The sequence below is a fragment of the Lissotriton vulgaris genome, chromosome 9 (assembly GCF_964263255.1).
Source record: "Lissotriton vulgaris chromosome 9, aLisVul1.2, whole genome shotgun sequence".
NCBI lineage: Eukaryota > Metazoa > Chordata > Amphibia > Caudata > Salamandridae > Lissotriton > Lissotriton vulgaris.
In genome coordinates, this window is record NC_141697.1 from 1103666368 (window position 1) to 1103687682 (window position 21315).

The 21315-nt window shown below is 50.1% G+C and overlaps 1 protein-coding gene across 1 annotated transcript in view; it reads left to right on the top strand.

Moving 5' to 3' along the window:
* The window catches only part of ATXN7 (ataxin 7), a 344046-nt gene that overhangs the window by 66890 nt on the left and 255841 nt on the right, over positions 1–21315 (top strand). Inside the window, exon 3 of the mRNA XM_086939559.1 lies at positions 13199–13303. Coding sequence (XP_086795685.1) covers positions 13199–13303 — 105 coding nt within the window. The remainder of the gene's footprint in view (positions 1–13198; positions 13304–21315) is intronic.

The following is a 21315-nucleotide window of genomic DNA, read 5'->3' on the forward strand; positions in this document are numbered from 1 at the left end:
GGTTTTATAATCGTAAATTAAAAGGCAATGTCATTTGGAATATTAATAGCTTAAACTTGCGTGGCAATTGGCTTATTTTTCTCTCTCTCTCTCTCTCTCTCTCTCTCTCTCTCTCTCTCTCTCTCTCTGTCTCTCTCTCTCTGTCTTTCTCTCTCTCTGTCTTTCTCTCTCTCTGTCTTTCTCTCTCTCTGTCTTTCTCTCTCTCTGTCTTTCTCTCTCTCTTTCTCTCTTTCTCCATCACCTTCCCCTCCTCCATATGGCACCTGGAAAGGTCTGGGTCAGAGTCAGAAACAAAATGGCCCAGTCGTGCTGCCTTGGAACCATGCAAGGAATTGTAACCCCATCTCACAGCTCAGTAGTGGAAGATAGCCCTAATTTGTCTTGCGGGTGGTCCGCGCCTGTCTCTTTACCTGCTGCACTAGTAATAGCAACGCCCCTGGTGAGACCCCGAGAGGCAGTGTCAGCTCCCTAAGGTGAAACTCTAGCAGATCATTAGGGTTTTGGGGCAAACATCTTTCAGAAAACATTTTAATAGAAAGCTTCTAAGGAGATTACAAAGGTTTTCGTTCACAAACCTTGCAACACTGAAGGACAAACGTTTTGTAATGGCTTAGTCAGGAAAGTTAACCTTTCCTCTTATCCTTTGCTGGACATAGTTTCTGCATTTGCCAACTTACCTCTAACTATCTAAAATATGTGTCTGTCGATCTAAAAAATGATCCTTTATTGCCCATAATCTTAGAAGACCACCAAGAGGCTAGCGTATTCCGCCTGCGGGTCTGGAGATGCCCATTTTTCAGATCACCGCCACCCGACGGTCTGGAGATGCCCATTGTCCAGGTGCTGCCTCTGTGTATCAGGGCGTGACCTTCACTGACCATGGAGCAGGTGTTGCTGGGTTGGCACATCTCAGAGCAGCATGTGCCTTTGACATCCTGGCAGAAGCAAACAAGCCTGTAGCTTTGAGATTCTGCTGTCACAGGGAACATGATACCTTATAAATCCCAGGCTTGTTGATATGAACTCTTCGCTTGCACATATCAGTAGAACTAGAAGATTGTCTGTGAGGGCACGAATGATGTAGAATGTGAACTACAACCAACGAAAGATGTGGCCTAAAGGTCAGAGCGGCTTACTCTGGACCTGGACACCCAGGCTCAAGTCTCTGGGTGAGCTCAACATCCTGTGATTATGGGAAAATCACGTAATCTCCCCGTGCACACCAAAAAAATAAACAAGCATTTGCAATGCAATAGGTCTCGCATTATTAAAGTTTGAGCTATTGGTGTTGCATTGTTTAGCAATGCCAATAGCTCAAACTTTAATAATGGGAGACCTATTGCATTGCAAATGCTTGTTTATAATTCTGTTTTGTAACACTAGATGTGTAAACAAATAAAACATAACACAAACAGCTGCCCACCATTGATCAAGAGTATTGCTTGTTGCTAGTAAAACGAGGACTGTCATGCCCCTCTTATTTATGCTCATCCCAAGGAGTGTATATGCATTGAAAGTAATGAAAGCCCACTCCATGGTGGATACTGAAAATTCGATGTCTTTTATGCCCGCCATATATAGTGTGCAGCTATGTTTTTTTAACTTGTGCATATCATCATTTGATAGCGCAATTTCCACTTTATATTACTTTTATTGTTTTATGTTTATTATGAACTCTTACCAAAAAAGAAATTAAGTAAGAGTAACATAACAGGATTGCCAAGTTCAGACCTATTAGGTTTGCCAAAACATTTTCAGTATTCTTTTCTGTGACTATATTTTTTAGACCCATCCCCTTACCTGTAACTCCTCATCAATTGATTTAACATGTTCCTATTCTATATATGGACATAACCCAGAGAAGTATTTCCTCTGCCCAGTACTTTCTTCCCTTGTAGTAAAACCATAGTTGCTTGATGACCCTAAGTGGGTCGGAAAATGTCTGTATTAGAAGGTAAATACATTTTAAAGTGCCTTAGGATACCTGAAAATATTCTGGTCTCTTGGCAGATAGAAATCATCCACCTTCATCTGGCCTTTCAGTGCAATCATGTTGTTTGTTATTTAGCCACATCTACTGTTCTTATATTTAAATTTGTTTTATTGGTTTGAAGAGCAGTAGTAAACAATACATTGCAAGGATGGCATGTTATATATGAGATACAATCAAGACCTAGAGAAGTACATTGTGCAATAGGCGTATGGATGGTCATTGCCAATTGGCGAAATAAAGGTTGGGTGTCCGGAGTACCAGTGACTCTTGCAATGAAGCGATGAAATCGTAAGAGAAAAAACCCCAACTGGACTCCCTACCCGTCCTCCCATCCCCCCTCCCTGTTCCCACCCCACCCAGTGTGCCGAACATGTGGAACAAGCATAGCCGTAGTCGTGTAGAGGATTATAAAATTACTCAGATGGGCAGAGGGAGTCATGCGTATTCGCAGTGAGTCGCAGAATCCGCAGGTACTTGGGGCATGTGATCTCATTAAATTCCTTGGACAACAGGGAAAGCAGCGGGAGCCACACATTTTGATAAGCAGCCGTGGAGTGTGTGAGCGTGGCGTGAATACGTTCCACTCCCAAGGTAAACCATATTTTATGTAGCCAGCCTGTGTGAGTGGGTCTGGTGGAGGAGCCCCAAAGAGACAGAATATGTTGTGTTGCCGCCTGCATGGCGATCCCCATCTGGCGTCCTCTAGGGGATTTCAAGGGGAAGGTGAGTGCATTGGGTAGGCCTAAAATGGTGTATGTAGGAAATCTGGGAATTTCGGTATCAAATGTGGAGTCAATGTCATCCAGGACCGCCTTCCAATAGTCCTGGATATCACGACAGTCCCAGAGAAGGTGAGTCAAGGTGTCCCTTTCCCCACAACCCCTCCAGCATAGCGCGCTCCATGTGGGGTATCCCTTATTAAGGCGGACCGGGGTGAGATGCCAGTATATGGCAAGTTTTGTCGCCGCCTCCCTGGATGCGGTGTTGCGAGTGGCTCTATAATAAACATAACTCCATTCCTTCGGTGATAAGGCCCTCCCCAGTTCTGCCTCCCATCGCTTTTGGCCTGCTGTCTTCCCTGAAGGTGCAGGAGGTGTAAGCATTTTGTAGAGGTCTGTGATAAGATGTCTGTTCGTGTCTCTCGTCACTAGCCAGGTCTCAAAGGACGTCATTGGTCTACCAACCAAGGGGATGATGTCTGGATGTGTAAGCCAGTGTCTAAGTTGGAAGTATTGAAATAAGTGAGGGGAGATCACGTCGTAGACCTGTATGATATCCGTAAGGGGGAGGAAAGCTTGCAGATCAAAGAGGTGGCCGGCGGAGAAGCAACTAATGCCTCGCCATTGTGGGAAGGCCCGAGGGTCGTTGCCAGGTGGAAACTCTGGGTTGTCTAGGACAGGTGTAAGTGGGGAGGGGAAGGTGGTGAGTCCTCTCTTGACGGCAACCGTATTACAGACCTGCATGACCGTGCGTGTGATGGGGGATCTCAGGAGGTAGCGCGGTCGGTGCTGTCGAGGGAGAAATGGAATTTTCCAAAGGGACGTACCCGCCATTGCCCTATCTTGAAATAACCAGCGCTTCTCGGGTTCTGGCCTGAACCACTCTACTAGATATCGAAGTTGCGCAGCCTGGAAATACTGTAGAAGGTTGGGGACGCCTAGACCCCCTTCGTCTGCATTCCGATAGGCTAGACGTTTATGTAGGCGTGCTCGTTTGCCCTCCCAGATGAAGTGGTGGAAAGCAGCCTGTAGAGTCGAGATGGTACCAGCTGGAGGGAGTACCGGAAGGGTCTGGAAGATGTACAGAATTTTAGGCAGAGCCGACATCTTGACCGCCGCGACGCTTCCCAGTAGGGAGAGAAGTTGTTTGGCCCAGTGTGCAAGATCTGATCGGATTTGGGAAGACTGGGCCGAATAGTTGAGATTTTGTGTGGACTCTGTGGAGGCGGTGAGTGTAATACCCAAGTATGGGAGGCGCTCGGCTGAGGAGACTCCTCCCCCGTAAGCAGGTGTAGGCGCCTGTATTTGGGCATTCTTGCCCAGGGGCAATATGAGAGATTTCACTTTATTGATTTTAAAGGCGGAGATGGCTCCGAAGGATTCCAGCTTCGTCAGAAAGGCGGGAATGGAGCAGTATGGGGGATCCAGAGCAGCGATGATATCGTCCGCGTAAAGGCCGATCACATGGGGCTCACGACCAAAGGTCATGCCGTGGATAGCGGGGTTGTCACAAATCTTTTGCGCAAGTGGCTCTACGTAAAGGGAAAATAGAAGGGGCGAGAGAGGGCAACCCTGCCTGTGCCCCGTTGAATCTCGAAAGGGTCTGAGCGCAAACCACCCATGCGGACACGAGCCTGAGGGCGGTAGTAGCAACTCGCAATCCAGGCCTGAAACCGATCTGCTATCCGAAATCGTGGCAGGACCTGTTGGAGGTAGGTCCAGTCTACTCGGTCAAACGCTTTCTCCGCGTCAATAGCCAGCAGCGCAGAATCAGAGTTCTGGAAGTGTGCTTTTGTTGATCAAATGCAATATACGTTTAGTGTTATCGCTGCATTGGCGATTCGGGACGAAGCCGGACTGGTCCGGTTCCAGGATCCCGGGCAGACAACGGGCCAAGATGCGCAGCTAGGACCCGCGTGAAGATTTTCAAATCCAAGTTAAGTAAAGATATGGGCCGGAACGCCGAACAGCAAGTGGGTTTTTTGCCTGGTTTGGGTTGCACAATGATCTCAGCCGCCAGCATGTCTGGGGGGGATGGAGCTTGGGCCTTCAAAGGAGTTGAAGAGCTGGGTAAGGACCGGAGCTAACAGTTGGCCAAAGGTCTTATAAAACCCAGCGGAAAAGCCGTCGGGTCCTGGAGATTTAAGAGGGCGAAGGCAAGAGATAGCGGCTACGACTTCATCCAGGCGGATAGGGGCATATAGGGATTCCACGTTGTCTTGCGACAACTCCGTGACGTTCGCCGATTCCAGGTACTTATGAACATCCTCCGACGAGACGGAGTCAGCTTTATATAGTGTGGCGTAAAACGCCCTGAATGCTTCTGCAATCCGGGTCTCGCCAGAGATTTCCAGACCAGATTCATCCGTTAGGCTAGTGATCTTAGAGCGTTGGGTTTTCGCCCGTAGAGCGCTAGCAAGTAAGCGGCCTGTTTTATTCCCCCCTGACATAGTAAGAATGACGGAGGCGTAAGACTGCAAATTCCGCCCTGTCCGTGTCCAAGCTGGCCAGTTGCGCTCTGGCAGTTTTCAGTTGTCTCCAGACCCGCGGAGCCCCGGTACGACTATGGACCCTCTCTAGTTCAGAGACCCAAGCCGTGAGGTCGTCTCTTCTCTTTGCGATCCTTTGCTTCTGCTGCCGCAATTGCAATGAGCTCGCAACGGGCCACCGCTTTCAGGCTCCCCATAGGGCGGACACTGACGTTACGCGGATTATCATTGACAGCCAGGTAATCAGTGAGGCTTGTGTGTAATTGTTTGGTAACTTCTGGCCTCTGTAGGAGGGTCTCACGTAACCGCCAAGTCCCGGGAGGGCGGGCGGATCTAGGGACCTGTAGTGTCAGTTCCACTGCGTCGTGGTCAGACAATGCCGCTGTGGTGATCCTTGAGTATGGCGAGTAGGTCCGAGGAACCGAAGTAGTGGTCTAGTCTGGCATATGTATGATGGACATGGGAATAGTACATAAAATGTGATGTGTTGGGATGAGCAGATCTCCAGATGTCCACTAGGCCCCTGTCGTGTAACCAGTCTTTACCGGCAGCGGATATGGCGCCGGTGTCCCCATACCGAAGACCCGACCCGTCCATGTCCGTGTCCAATACTAGGTTAAGGTCCCCCCCCCCAATCAGCAAAAGGGAGGCAGGAGGTTGCCACTCCCGCTTTCTTTGTCGGTAGCGAGGAAAAGAACTGTTGGAGGAAAGCGCGTGAGCGCATTCTATGCCAGTCTTTAGGTGACAGATGGGTTTCTTGCAATAAACATATATCTGCTCCGGAGCTCTCCAGATAGGAGATCACAGCCCTCCGTTTAATCGGGTTATTCAGGCCCTTAACATTAAGAGTGAGTACCTTCAAACTAGACTCCATTATAGAAAATCAAGCGTGTCACAGGCTATAATAGTGCAATCCCTCTGGTGGAGCCACCAACGGCTCAAAGAGCATGTTAGTCCCTTGGAACCCCCCGGCACACTGGGTCCCACCCCCACAACCAGAACCCGTCCCCCATCCCAACTGTGGTCCCCCTCCCCGTACCTTACGCCACCCCTACCCCCTCCCCAAAACAAGAACTGAAACCCAAACTTCTTTATAGTCCTGGGCCTATCCAGACAAAGTTCAGGCCCATAGAGTCTTCTCATGGAGGAGTGTGTGGCATTGGAACCCCCGTCGGCTCCCCCCGTTTCCCCCTGACCTGCTAGTCCGGAAGCAGATGAACCCCCTTACACAGCTGCTGCCAGCATCAGTTTCCTGAGGTGATGCGGCGAACGTATGGGGTCACTCCGACGTCGCTGTGTCTTTGGATACTACTTGGATGGCAGCTGCATTTTCCTGCACCATCAACGGAGGATCTGGCTTCAGGGACGTCCCAGGTCTGTTCCGGCGTTTGACTCGCTGCCAGCCATCGATTGAAGTTCGTGGAGAAGATGTAGGTGAGGGCCGCACCGAACGATCACCCCCCCCCCCCCTCCCCCCCTCCGAGGTCTCGTCCAGAGTGATTACCAGGAGCGTGCATGTATCCTGCAAAGAGCGGAGCTGGTGCAAAGTCCCATTCCATTTGAAGATTATGCGAAAGGGATGGCCCCACGAGTAAGGAACGCCATGTTCGCGCAGGAACGTGGTGACTCGCTTGAAGGTTTTCCTTTTCTGCAGGGTAATGGCTGAAAGATCCTGGAACAATGACACAGAGTGACTTTGGTAGAGGAGGGGTTGTTTCTTACGGGCCTCTTGCAATATACGTTCTTTTAACGGAAAGTCCGGGAGATTTGCCAGGATGCCCGGAGGGGGGGGCAGGTGTGCGGCACGCCAGACCTACTCTGTGCGCCCTGTCGATATGTATGACAAAATCTTCATCTTATCCTAAAACGTCTCTGAATAGGCCCTGCAAGAAGAGAGCAACATCTGACCCTTCCGTTTTGAGTGGCACTCCCCGGACCCGTATATTATTCCTCCGGGACCGGTTTTCAAGGTCTTCTGCGTGTGCTTGCAAGTCTACCTGCTGGTCTTTAAGGCGCACCACCTCCTGCTGCAGTTGCTCTAGCTCTTCACTTCTGGAGAGGTCGGCCTCCTCCACCGCAGCCACACGTTCCCCTAGGCTGTCCACGTCCCTGCGTAGTTCCCTGAACTCCCCGGCCATGTCCTGTTTCAATGTCTGGAAATCCTCCCTCAAGGTGTTGAAGAGGGACTCCAGGAAGGATTTGGCGATGGGGGTACTCGCATAGTCTGGCCCCGGGGTGGGTTCGTGGACTCCGGGGGCGCAGGGCTTTTTTCTCCGTTAAGGGCGCCTCTCCCCAGCATGTTGGTGATCGTGCGCCCCGCTCTACGCTGTCCCGTAGCCATGGTGTCTGGCGGTGTCGACTGCTGGGGGTATCAATCCGTACCCGTGGCAATGGAGGTAGCGCTACTGTGGGGTGATGCAGTGACTGCCAAGGGGAGGCCCCTTCTGCAAACCTAGGCCCCACGAGAGTGTTCAAGCAGCCCCTCGCTCTTCGTCGTGTGTGCGCCCTGGGCCCAGCCCAAAACGCACAGTCACCTCGAGGCTTCTCTCGCCCCGGCCCCAGGACGCTCAGGCCGGTCTCCCTATTGCTCTGGGCCTTCTGTCTCTCCCCCCCCCGGTCCCGCTGCCGCGTCACCGGTCCCCGTCGCCCTCAACCCTTCATGCCTGGGTTTCGGCGTGGTACATACAGTTCCCCTCGCTGGTTGTCGCACCTGGTTGCAACCGCCGCCGGGAGAGGCCCCGGCGCACCTCACCACCCCCGCAGCCTCAGCAGCACTCTCCAGCCTCAGCCCAACCCCTCAGCAGCGACGCCGGGTCCCCAAGCCGGGGTCTCGATTCATGTGCAGCGGGCAGTCGGGCGCAGCCTCCAGCACTCACGGGGCAACTTCGCGGGTCACCGCCACCTGCTTTGCTGTGGGGAGGTTCGCACTGTCTCTCGGGCCGCCGGAGTCCAACCAATGCGGGGAGGGGCGCCGCCCCGGAACGGGCCCCGGGTGTAGGCCTCAAAGCTGTGGCCTCTGGCAAGGCGGCCACCCCGCGGGGCGTCCCCGGCGCCTAGCCGCGAACCCCCGGCGATCTCCGTATCTCGGCGGTGCTTCTTGGACCGAAGTCCCTCCGCAGGTCAGAGGCGCACCCACCGCCGGCTGCACCAGCCCGCCGCGATCAGCAAAAATTGCGGGCTGGGGCTCTGTCGGGGGAGAGAAGTCCGTTTAGGGTCGCTGCAAGGCGTCACCGAGCACAGGGGACAGCCGAAGTCAGCCCACGGTGTCCCAGGACACATGTGTCGTTGTCTGTGGGCACTTGTAGGGGGTAAGTGCTATTAATAGGTCAGGGGGGGGGGGGGGGATCAAGCCGGGAGCCTCACTCGGCAACGTCCGTCCCGGTCGCCATCTTGGCCACGCCCCTCCCAACATCTACTATTTTTAACAGCCAAAGTGTTTCTTCCTGTTTAGTGTGTGTTGGCTTTAAGTGTGGTCTGACTCAGAATCGTACACTTATTGCAGAGACCAGTAATCTGCCATCCTGGGTTACCCTCTGGTTTATGATCACTGTCGACTTTAATCAGAAAGAATTTTATGTGAATGGATAGGATTTGATCTTTTACTTATTACTAAATTCCTGAAATTAAATAAATGAAAACATTTCAGGAGTTGAAGGTGTGTGAACCATACTAATTTTTGCTGAGCGCACCCCCCCTCCCACCCCAATTATGCAGAATAACGTTATGGAATATACCCAGGAGTCCTAGAGTGAGCACTTCATGAAAATACCAAAATTCAAAAGCAATGATCTTATGGGCTTACCTTGGAGATTATAAGGACTGGATCTTTTATAAGGAATGGCGCGAATGGCGCTCCCATGACTCGAACAAAAATTATAACCGGTCTCTCATTGCCAGTGCTTGTTCACACATGGTTTGCACTTTTCCAGTACATTTGTGTGGCAACCATAGCAAAGCCACTTTTGGCATCCAGTCTTCTTTGAATGTTCTTTCTGCACTTCCAACATTGCAGCCATGTTGCTTCTAAGTAGAGTATGGGCTTGTACACAGGGAAGAGGGGAGAAAATGACACAGGAACACCAATGTATGGAGCAGCAAAGCTACAGGGAAGGGACGGTGAGGCTGACTACTTTTGCCTTGTAACCTTCCATGATATTTCTTGACCTTCAAGCCCATGGCTTTCAAGCAATACCCACCCACGAGGGGTGATCCTGTATATGAGAACCAATCACTGAAGAGACTTACCGAAATCCCACTCTGTAGTTATGTCTATAGCGCTATATATATTAAGTATTGATAACATGAGGTTTATGACAGTCCACTAAAGCAGTAGGTGAGACTTTTTAAACAACCTGAAGTTTAGAAAGCAACACAGGGTAATGCTTTTTAAAGGCCTTCTCATGCAAGCACCCCCCCCCCCCCTCCCCCCCTCCGAGGTCTCGTCCAGAGTGATTACCAGGAGCGTGCATGTATCCTGCAAAGAGCGGAGCTGGTGCAAAGTCCCATTCCATTTGAAGATTATGCGAAAGGGATGGCCCCACGAGTAAGGAACGCCATGTTCGCGCAGGAACGTGGTGACTCGCTTGAAGGTTTTCCTTTTCTGCAGGGTAATGGCTGAAAGATCCTGGAACAATGACACAGAGTGACTTTGGTAGAGGAGGGGTTGTTTCTTACGGGCCTCTTGCAATATACGTTCTTTTAACGGAAAGTCCGGGAGATTTGCCAGGATGCCCGGAGGGGGGGGCAGGTGTGCGGCACGCCAGACCTACTCTGTGCGCCCTGTCGATATGTATGACAAAATCTTCATCTTATCCTAAAACGTCTCTGAATAGGCCCTGCAAGAAGAGAGCAACATCTGACCCTTCCGTTTTGAGTGGCACTCCCCGGACCCGTATATTATTCCTCCGGGACCGGTTTTCAAGGTCTTCTGCGTGTGCTTGCAAGTCTACCTGCTGGTCTTTAAGGCGCACCACCTCCTGCTGCAGTTGCTCTAGCTCTTCACTTCTGGAGAGGTCGGCCTCCTCCACCGCAGCCACACGTTCCCCTAGGCTGTCCACGTCCCTGCGTAGTTCCCTGAACTCCCCGGCCATGTCCTGTTTCAATGTCTGGAAATCCTCCCTCAAGGTGTTGAAGAGGGACTCCAGGAAGGATTTGGCGATGGGGGTACTCGCATAGTCTGGCCCCGGGGTGGGTTCGTGGACTCCGGGGGCGCAGGGCTTTTTTCTCCGTTAAGGGCGCCTCTCCCCAGCATGTTGGTGATCGTGCGCCCCGCTCTACGCTGTCCCGTAGCCATGGTGTCTGGCGGTGTCGACTGCTGGGGGTATCAATCCGTACCCGTGGCAATGGAGGTAGCGCTACTGTGGGGTGATGCAGTGACTGCCAAGGGGAGGCCCCTTCTGCAAACCTAGGCCCCACGAGAGTGTTCAAGCAGCCCCTCGCTCTTCGTCGTGTGTGCGCCCTGGGCCCAGCCCAAAACGCACAGTCACCTCGAGGCTTCTCTCGCCCCGGCCCCAGGACGCTCAGGCCGGTCTCCCTATTGCTCTGGGCCTTCTGTCTCTCCCCCCCCCGGTCCCGCTGCCGCGTCACCGGTCCCCGTCGCCCTCAACCCTTCATGCCTGGGTTTCGGCGTGGTACATACAGTTCCCCTCGCTGGTTGTCGCACCTGGTTGCAACCGCCGCCGGGAGAGGCCCCGGCGCACCTCACCACCCCCGCAGCCTCAGCAGCACTCTCCAGCCTCAGCCCAACCCCTCAGCAGCGACGCCGGGTCCCCAAGCCGGGGTCTCGATTCATGTGCAGCGGGCAGTCGGGCGCAGCCTCCAGCACTCACGGGGCAACTTCGCGGGTCACCGCCACCTGCTTTGCTGTGGGGAGGTTCGCACTGTCTCTCGGGCCGCCGGAGTCCAACCAATGCGGGGAGGGGCGCCGCCCCGGAACGGGCCCCGGGTGTAGGCCTCAAAGCTGTGGCCTCTGGCAAGGCGGCCACCCCGCGGGGCGTCCCCGGCGCCTAGCCGCGAACCCCCGGCGATCTCCGTATCTCGGCGGTGCTTCTTGGACCGAAGTCCCTCCGCAGGTCAGAGGCGCACCCACCGCCGGCTGCACCAGCCCGCCGCGATCAGCAAAAATTGCGGGCTGGGGCTCTGTCGGGGGAGAGAAGTCCGTTTAGGGTCGCTGCAAGGCGTCACCGAGCACAGGGGACAGCCGAAGTCAGCCCACGGTGTCCCAGGACACATGTGTCGTTGTCTGTGGGCACTTGTAGGGGGTAAGTGCTATTAATAGGTCAGGGGGGGGGGGGGGATCAAGCCGGGAGCCTCACTCGGCAACGTCCGTCCCGGTCGCCATCTTGGCCACGCCCCTCCCAACATCTACTATTTTTAACAGCCAAAGTGTTTCTTCCTGTTTAGTGTGTGTTGGCTTTAAGTGTGGTCTGACTCAGAATCGTACACTTATTGCAGAGACCAGTAATCTGCCATCCTGGGTTACCCTCTGGTTTATGATCACTGTCGACTTTAATCAGAAAGAATTTTATGTGAATGGATAGGATTTGATCTTTTACTTATTACTAAATTCCTGAAATTAAATAAATGAAAACATTTCAGGAGTTGAAGGTGTGTGAACCATACTAATTTTTGCTGAGCGCACCCCCCCTCCCACCCCAATTATGCAGAATAACGTTATGGAATATACCCAGGAGTCCTAGAGTGAGCACTTCATGAAAATACCAAAATTCAAAAGCAATGATCTTATGGGCTTACCTTGGAGATTATAAGGACTGGATCTTTTATAAGGAATGGCGCGAATGGCGCTCCCATGACTCGAACAAAAATTATAACCGGTCTCTCATTGCCAGTGCTTGTTCACACATGGTTTGCACTTTTCCAGTACATTTGTGTGGCAACCATAGCAAAGCCACTTTTGGCATCCAGTCTTCTTTGAATGTTCTTTCTGCACTTCCAACATTGCAGCCATGTTGCTTCTAAGTAGAGTATGGGCTTGTACACAGGGAAGAGGGGAGAAAATGACACAGGAACACCAATGTATGGAGCAGCAAAGCTACAGGGAAGGGACGGTGAGGCTGACTACTTTTGCCTTGTAACCTTCCATGATATTTCTTGACCTTCAAGCCCATGGCTTTCAAGCAATACCCACCCACGAGGGGTGATCCTGTATATGAGAACCAATCACTGAAGAGACTTACCGAAATCCCACTCTGTAGTTATGTCTATAGCGCTATATATATTAAGTATTGATAACATGAGGTTTATGACAGTCCACTAAAGCAGTAGGTGAGACTTTTTAAACAACCTGAAGTTTAGAAAGCAACACAGGGTAATGCTTTTTAAAGGCCTTCTCATGCAAGCATTATTATCCCCTGCCACAACAGCCATCAGCAGGTCCCTGTCTGATCACTCGCTCCTAGAGTACATTTTCATCTGTATGACATATATCTTAAGTCGCAGCCCTCAAGTACTAGGAAGCTGATTTAACAGTATTTTAAGCCAGACAAAAGAAATTACATTACACACTTGATTAAATAAACTTTCGCCTGTGATTTCAGTTTCTGATATTTTATGTGCATTCTGTCTTGAGTGCCCATTTTGTTATAAGCTTTTCTCAAAAACTGGATACTTGGCACCCTTCCAAGCACACTGATCTGCTATTTTCCAAGGAATGCACATCTAAAATTACAGAAGTTGCATTTAATATATAGAGAAGCTGGTGTATTGGATTACAGACATGTTTTACTTGTAGGGTGCAGGGCTACAATTATTTTGTTGCAGCTTCCGTCTTTTTTCATTTGTACGGTTGTCACAATTTCATTCTCGTCATGTATAAGACTTAGGCTTTCTGTCCTGTGACACAAAGTTAAAGGTTCATTTTATGCCTTTAAGATTCCAGTAAAAGTGTTTATTTTTTGCTGTTTGATATTTGTAAAATGTTTTTGCAGTAGATTAAAACAATTCCAATTTAAATGCTGTTTTCCTTTCTTCTCTTCCAGACATGCCAATATTTGGTCTCTGCCCAGCCTATGATGATTTCTATTTGGTGATGTGTAACCACTGTAATCTGGTCATAAAGCCACAGGCATTTCAATCACATTATGGTAAGTGCATCACTGCTCTCGTACCCAGGTGTACTGTTAAGACCTCATTAAAATCAGGATTCAGACTTTTATTCTGATTACTGTTTCTAATGGAAAGTGCATTTATTAGAAGTTGCCGTGTGTTTTCTAACATTTGGTTATTCATACTCATGTAACAGCTGGTCAGAGTGTCTGGGATGTGTGACAGATACTATGTTTTTGTTAGTAGTGATGTATGACCAGCATTTGCAAAGCCAATATGCCTTGCCTGTGCAAGAGCTGTTGGCGTTGCCAGTATGTTTTAGCTATGTTGTACATCCGCATTGGCTAAAAGTTAGTGGTGTAAATGACAGTGGCCTGGAGTGGAGTGTCGTAAAGTGAGATAGAGTACAGTGTTATGGAGTACCGTAGAGTTGAGTAGCGTGGAGTGAGGTGGAGTGGTTTAGTGTTGTGGATGGAGTAGATTGGCGTGGAATCATGTAAAGCAAAGTGGAGTGGCGTAGAGGTTGTTGCCTGTTGTAGAGTAGCGCAGAGCGGAGAAGATTGTCATGGAGTGGAATAGAGTGCTATTGAGTTGCATAGAGTGGAGTGGCATAGTCTTAAGAGTGTAGTGGTAAATTGTACATTAGAGTGGAGTAAAGTGGCATAGAGGGAATTGCGTAGAGCATTGTACAGTGTAATAGTGTTGTAGAAGGGCATGGGGTAGAACATTATGGAATGTTGTTGAAGGGCATGGGGTAGAGCATCGTGGAGTGTTTTGTAGCGTGAAGTGGCCTAAAGTCAATTGGACAGAGTAGATTGTGTAGAGTGTAGTGGCGTAGACTGGTGCAGTGTAGATTGCAGTGGCATAGAGTAGATTCTTTAAGAGTAGTATGAAGTGGCGTTGAGTGATGCTGTGTAGACTGGTCTGGAGCAGGGTAGAGTGCAGAGGTGTAGAGTGATGTAGATTACAGTGGCATGGTGTTCAGTGGTGAGTGATGCAGAGTAGTGGCGCAGAGAGAAGTGGCACAGAGTGGTGCAGGGTAGAAGAGTATTGTAGAGTGTAGTGACGTAGAACGCAGTGGTGTAGTGTGCAGTGATGCAGAGTAGAGGGGCGTTGAGTTAGATGGCGGAGAGTGCATTCTTGCAGAGTGCAGTGCTACGGAATAGAGTGGTGCAGAGTTGGGTCTAGAGTGATACCTAGAAATTTTACTGAGTCCGCCAGTGAGATGTTGTCACTGAGGGCGTCGATAGCTTTGAGCCATTCTGCAATTTCGGGGGTTTCATCTTTGTTGGAGATGAGTATTTCCGTTTTCTCTTGATTGAGTTTCAGGTGGTTACTTGGGAGCCACTGTTGCACCTCTCTGAGCATGGCGTTGAGTCTCTGGAGGTCCTCAATGGAGGTTGTTTCTAGATATAACTGCGTCTCGTCGGCATATAGGTGGAAAGGGATGTTGGATTTCCTGAATAGAGAGGTTAGGGGTTCGATGTAAATGTTGAAATGCCGAGGGGAGAGCACTGACCCTTGTGGAACACCCCTAGTAACGGAGTGGAGGTCTGATTCGAAATTTGTATTCTTTGTGATCGGTTGTAGGGGAAGGAGGAGAACCAGAGGAGGACATACTCTTCAATACCTGCCCTTTCTTGTAGGACTTTGAGGAGAAGCTTGTGATCGACTGTATCGAATGCAGCCGATGGGTCCAGGAGGATGAGAAGGCAGCATTGGTCTGAGTCATAGATGACCTACACAAGTCACTTGACATTGAGGATTGCAGTTTCGGTCCTGCAGTCTTTTCTGAAGCCTGATTGATGTGCATCTAGAAGGATGATGTAATCCAAGTGTAGGTCAGTTGAGGAAATGCACATCTTTCCATGATTTTGGACAGAAGAGTTAAGTTCGAGACGGGTCTAAAGTTATTCAAATCCTCCGTATCTAGTCCTGGCTTTTTCAGCAGAGGTGTGACTTGGCCGACTTTGAGGCAATCTGGTACGACTCCTGATCTCAGTGAGCTGTTAATGATCTTGCACCAAACTGGAGTTAGGAGGAGCTTCAAGTCTTTGATTAGTTTAACTAGCTCTTCTTCTTGAATGGGAGTGAAGGAAGACCAGTGTTTAGGGGGCTTCTAGGAAGCGCTATCGATGATTCCGGCTGCCTGGATCTCGGTGGAGGGAGTGAGATTGGAGCCAAGTGAGAGATAGATCTTTGCGATTTTGTCGTTGAAAAAAGTGGCGAAGTTGTCACATAGTTCTTTGGTTGCCTTAGTTGCAGAGGCCACTGGTTTAGAGGTTTGTTTCCTGATATTGAAGAGCTCTTTGGGTCTGTTTTTAGCGTTGTCCAGCGCTGAGCAGAAGAAAGACGTCTTTTTGTTCCTAATGTGTTTTTTGTAGTTCATGTGGGCTGTTTGGAGTTGCTTGCAGTGTAGGGCGGTGGGATTGTTCTCCAGATTCTTTCTGAGGCTCTTAGATGTCTTCTTTCTTCATTGATGTCAGTGGTGAACCATAATCTGGATGGAATGCTTCTGGGTTTTTTTTAGTTTAAGAGGGGCAAGTTGATCCAGAGGTGAGTTTGCTGGTTGGGAGGGGGTCAGTGGTGTTCTGGAGTTGAGCTTATTCTTTCTTCTAGATCCGCTTGTGGGATTTGAGCTGTTCCTAATCCATTTGGTGGGGGGCTTTCAAGGGGAGTTGAGTTTGGACTGCTTGGTTGATTTAAAATAGGATGATGTGGTGATTGGACCAGTCTACGGGAAGGATGTGGTCGATGGTGATTGCATTGCTTTCGGCAATGATAGCGTCAAGGGTTGCTCCTCTGTGATGTTTCTTCTGAGCAGTGTTGGGTCAGGTTGTTTTCTAGTAGGAGGTTGTTTAGGGTTTGAATAAGCAGGTTTTTTGTTTTATTCTATCTTCGATTAAGGTCACCAAGAATGATATTATTTGAGTTTCCAAGAGAGCAGTGGGCAATCAAGTCAGAAAGGTGTTCTCCGAATTCGGTGGAGTAACCTGGGGGGGTGGTACAGGAGGTGGCATAGAGATTGTCTGTCCTCGCTTGTCTTGATCTTGACTGAGAGACATTCAAAGGAGTTATAGAGACAGGAGACAGTTTCCGTTATGGAGATGTTATTCTTGTGAATGATTGCTAGGCCCCCTCCTCTTTGAGCTATCCTGTCTTTGTTGATCAATGTGAATCCAGGTGGTACCAACGTGTCCGTGGTGGGGTAAGAGCGATTGAGCCAGGTCTCTGTTATGAATGCTTTATCTATATAATGGTAGAGAATGGCTTCTGCTAGCTCGGTTGCATGTTTGGAGGTCGATCTGCAGTTTAGGAGCAAGCAGTTGATGGAGGATCCTTCGTTGCTCAGAGTCTTAGTAGCTGGGTCCTTGGGGTAGACCAGTTAGATGTGCTGGGGAGCTAGGGGATCTCGGTGGAAGGAGTTCTCTTCCGACTCCTTTAATTACTTGGATTGTAGATTTGCGAGAGGGAGTGTCATAAGTTGAGGCTAGGTATGCCGCTTCCCGGGGGGAAAGGGCGGCTTTTGATTCTTCTTCTTCTTCTTCTTGCCCCTTCTGTTGGTCGATGGCTGTGACCTGATGGGGGTCGGGGACTCGTTGGATGGCGGTACCTTGGCATGCCAGGGTTGGGTGGTATCAGTCGGTGCGATAGGGGGCTGGTGGGTTTTTCGTTCGTGACCAGGTTAGATAAAGTTTTGTTCAGGCCTCGGATCAGGATTGCCAGCTGAGTTTCCAGGAGGTTGAGGCGGTGGGTCGTGATATCCACGGTGAAAGAAGGGGTGTCTAGGGCAGCATTGCCCGGGTGGGAGAAGGGTGGGTCCCAGTCAGGATGACTGTTGGGGAAGGGGCTACCTGGTTTATCACTGGGCGGGGTCCTAGGTAGGAGGAGTAATGGCTCAAACCGAGGATTGGTTCTTGTGTGGCCTAAGGGCTGGGGGGAAACTGAGCTTAGGTAGTGTTAGCTCTGGGAAGACTGGTTAGGATGAGAGAGGAAGCAGGGGTGGAAGGGACTACCGCTGGGGGAGGTGGGATCGTTATTCGGAGGTGTAGAGTTGCGGGGGTGACTCGCGGGAGAGGGGGGTTCTCAAAAGGACGCGTGAAGTATCTGGCGCCTCACCTGCGGGGGGGCTAGTGAGGGGTCTGGCCATGTCGCATAGTGGGCAAGGGTGCCTTTTTTAGCGAGAGGAAGAGGGAGTCGAAGACCCCAAGGTTATCATTATTAGCCTGTATCAGGACAGTGCCATTTGAGTAGATGGTTATGGAGGGGTTACCCGCTAAGCGTCAGGTGATTCGGGAGCGAGGTTGTCAGTTTGCTGCTATGGGATGTGGTGGTAGTTTTGGAGATGTGCAGGTGTGAATGGAGGATGGTGATCCAATTGTCAGGTCTTTGAGTGTGAAAGATGAGATCCATTGTTAACTGCCCTTTGGATGCGCAGTGGAAGGTATCCACGATTAGTGTTTCGGGGTGTTGTCTGATCAGTCTGTTTCTCTTCGCTTTCCATGAGAGGTTGGGAGGGAAAGTAATTGTGAAGGAGTTCAGCCCAAAGGGTTTTAGGTAATTTGGTGGCCGAGGTGCGGCAACCATAGGCGTGGCCGGAGGCATTTTATCTGAGTTCTGAGGAAGGCTGGTTCCTTACTGTGTGTGAAGGAAGGGTCTAGTGCTGCACGGGCGGTGTGGGCTTCTTTAGTACCAGGTTAGAGAGTCTATGATAAGTTGGGCTCTAGGGAAGTGGCCCTGAAACATAAAGGGTATTCTTTCTGGGTGGCAGGGATGCCTCTGAAGAGATGAGACGGTGATCCTGAGATTGGGGCCTGGGTGGGCATTTGGTGGACGGGTGTCTACAGGCTGCCTACACAGTCATAAGTCCGGAGCGTTGAAGGAGCGTTAGATCGGGACCACCATGCGGCCAGTCTTAGTTTAATATAGGCGAGATCTTCATGGTTCCATATGGGTAGTCTGAGAAGCTCGGTACATTCAACATAGGGCGGCCATCATGGTGTCAGGTACTCTAGTGATCTCAGTGTGGCCCTCGCAGGGACGCTTCAGACCTGTGCTCCTGTGCGCTGGGGAGCAGGAGCAGTTAACTTGCGGGTCCAGGAGGCTGTTTTACTGTTTGGAGCTTTGTTTATGTCTTTCTTTCTTTTAGATTGTCTTGAATGGTAGGGAGAATGGCGGCATTTCGGGGTCAGGCACGGTGGGTAGTGCTATGTTGCGTCTCGGGACTCATCTCCTGTCTTGGGACGGCCTGTTAGTTGTCAGGGGTCAAGCAGGTCCCGCCTTACTGTAGTAGGGTGGATCCAGGCCTCGTGGGGTCTTCGTGAGGCCTTAGTGATGAGCTTTCATGGCGGCCATTACAGGATCAGGCAGAAAGAACTCTTCATGAGTTGAGCGCCGAGGCTCTGCTCCCGCCTCGGGTCTCCCTGGATCTCGTCGAGTGTCAGAAATGCCCTGCCTAGCTGTGCTCAGGAGGAACTAGGCATTGGGGGTCCTCGTGTAGCCTTATTGCTAGCTGGTTTCTCTGGTTTCACTGTGACTGTCAGCCATTACTCTGTTATGGCGGCCATTGGAGAGTCAGGCAGCGATAAATCCTATTGTGCTGGGTCCTGAGGCTCCGCTGCCGCCTCGGGACGTCCTGGCTGTCGTCGGGGGTCGTAAATGTCCCGTTTAGCTGAGGACCGGAGGATCAGGGCGTCCAGGGGGGCCTTGTGTGGTTTTAAGACTGTTTGGTTGCTCTGTTGTGTCTGTGACTGGCGGCCATTGCTCAGTCAGGTGCCGTTGTTATGAAGCGATAACTCTTCTTGTGATGGGTCCCGAGGCTCAGTTCCCGATGCGGGAACGGAGATTCCTGTTTAGCTGAGGACCGGAGGATCAGGGCGTCCAGTGGGTCTTGTGTGGTTTTGTGGAGCAGCTGAGCGTCTGAGCTCGAATTAAGGTCCGCAGCGTGTGTCGCCGATCCGGCTCTGGCAGACCTCGCCGTTCGGCCCTTTTTATTGCCCATTTTATATGTCAGTAGAGGAGGACTGATTTCATAGAAATTATGCAAGCATTTCACAGTGCCTACTGGGTCCATACTAATATTTAAAAGAAGCTTCTGTAACAGTGATCGAGGCATGTGAGCTGTAGATCACATGCTTTGCATACTCCTGCCATCTAGTGTTGGGTCTGGATGTTAGCAGTTGTTTTTCTTCAAAGAGGTCATTCTAGTATTGAGGTATGTGATTCCTCCTTTCGGTAATAGTGCGCATGGGCATCGACTCCATTGTTTTTTTTCTGTCATCGGGTTTGGATGTGTATTGCTGCGCTCTGAAACCGTTTCTTCGGGTTCCCCTCTGTGTGCCAGGCACTCTAGCCGTGTCTGTATTGTTTTGAACGCATATCCCACTTCGACGCCTATTGTATCCATTTAGGAAAACCTCTATTTCGATTGAAGATCATTGGGAAGGCCGTCCGGCCTAACCGCTTCGGAGCACTTCGCAGTCGATAGAACTGACTCCATTCAAATTCTGCCCTTGGTGCCACGCCAAGTATCCACACCTCAACTCAAAACCTTCAGGCTTGAAGCCGGTAACCGCTTTGGAAATTGTTGGCAACAAAAACAAAGCCGTCTTTGGCACCAAAACCTTCCACGCTGAAAAGTAATTCTACCCTGGCACTGAAATCCTGTGTGCCAAAACCTAAAACTGTTCCTTCAAAGCTGCAGGACATGTTTTTCGATGCCCGATACCCAAATCGGACCCAAACTCAAAAGGAACTTTCTGTAAATCCAGATACATGAGGTGTTATTACTAAATCACCTCAAGCGCAAATCTGTGGAGAGGACACCCTGTACCATGTTCCTTTGAAGAGGAAGAATGTAGGTACTAACCCCTCTTCTCGTCCACCACGTTCCCCTACACCAACTTCTCCACCTTTGCAGTATTTACTGATTACACCAACTAACTCTCCATCACCACCACCTGATGATGATGGAGATGACAATATTTTACCAATAGACCGCTGGAAGGATTAGAACACGTATTCACCTACAGATAATGACCCAGATCTTTACCCTCGGAGCCTTCCCCTCCTGATAACAATAAGGGATATCTAGAATTACTTGCTAGAGCTACAGAATATCATGGGGTACAGTTACACAAGGAATCTCTAGAGGAAGATTTCCGATTTGAAACCCTCAGTAGCACACAAATGGCTAAACACACTATGCTTAAAGGTATGATGAGACATGCCGATATCTTTAAAGATCCGGTGCGTGCTCACCCCCAAAATTGATTTAAAAAAATATATATATAAGCCTGCTCTCTCAGATCCAGTCTTTATTAAAGGACAGTTACCTCTAGACTCCTTGGTGGTCTCTAATGCCTGTAAATAGGCCAGTTCACAGACTACAGGGTTTGGTCTTTTTCTAGACAAAAAGTCAAAACTATTAGACCGCTCCGGTAAATGAGAAGTCGGCCAAGCAGCAAATCATTGGCGATTGCCAACACCCAGGCCATCCTAGCCAGATATGATAGGGCACACTGGGACAAAATGAAGCAGTTGCTACAACACCCCCCAGTTGAGCACAAAGCAAAACCTTAGTGTTAAGTCCAGGAAGGTAAGCTCCTATCAAATTCCTCAGTTAGATGTGCTTTAGATGCTGCAGACACTGCAGCTAGAGAGATCAACATTAGTGTGAGACTTGCATGGTTGAGGATTTCTGGTTTCAAACCCAAGTACAACAGTCTATTTTAAATACTCCTTTTGACAAGGAACATCTCTTCGGGCTCGAAGTAGGTAAGTCATTAGAAAAAATGAAAAAAAGACACAGATGTAGCCAAGTCTATGGGAGCTCTGCAGTCTCCCTCTAATCAGGGCTCCTTTCATCGCTCCTTCTACCGTGTAAGGTCGAAACCATGTCCTCGGACAATACTGCCACCTCCTACAAAGGCAATAGTCAATCTTCCTCTAAAAGGAGGTTCTTTAGAGGAGGACACAGAGGCAGCAACATCAACAAATGTCAACACCATGTAGTTCTCTAACCCCCCCTCCCCCACTCCCCCTCCCCCCA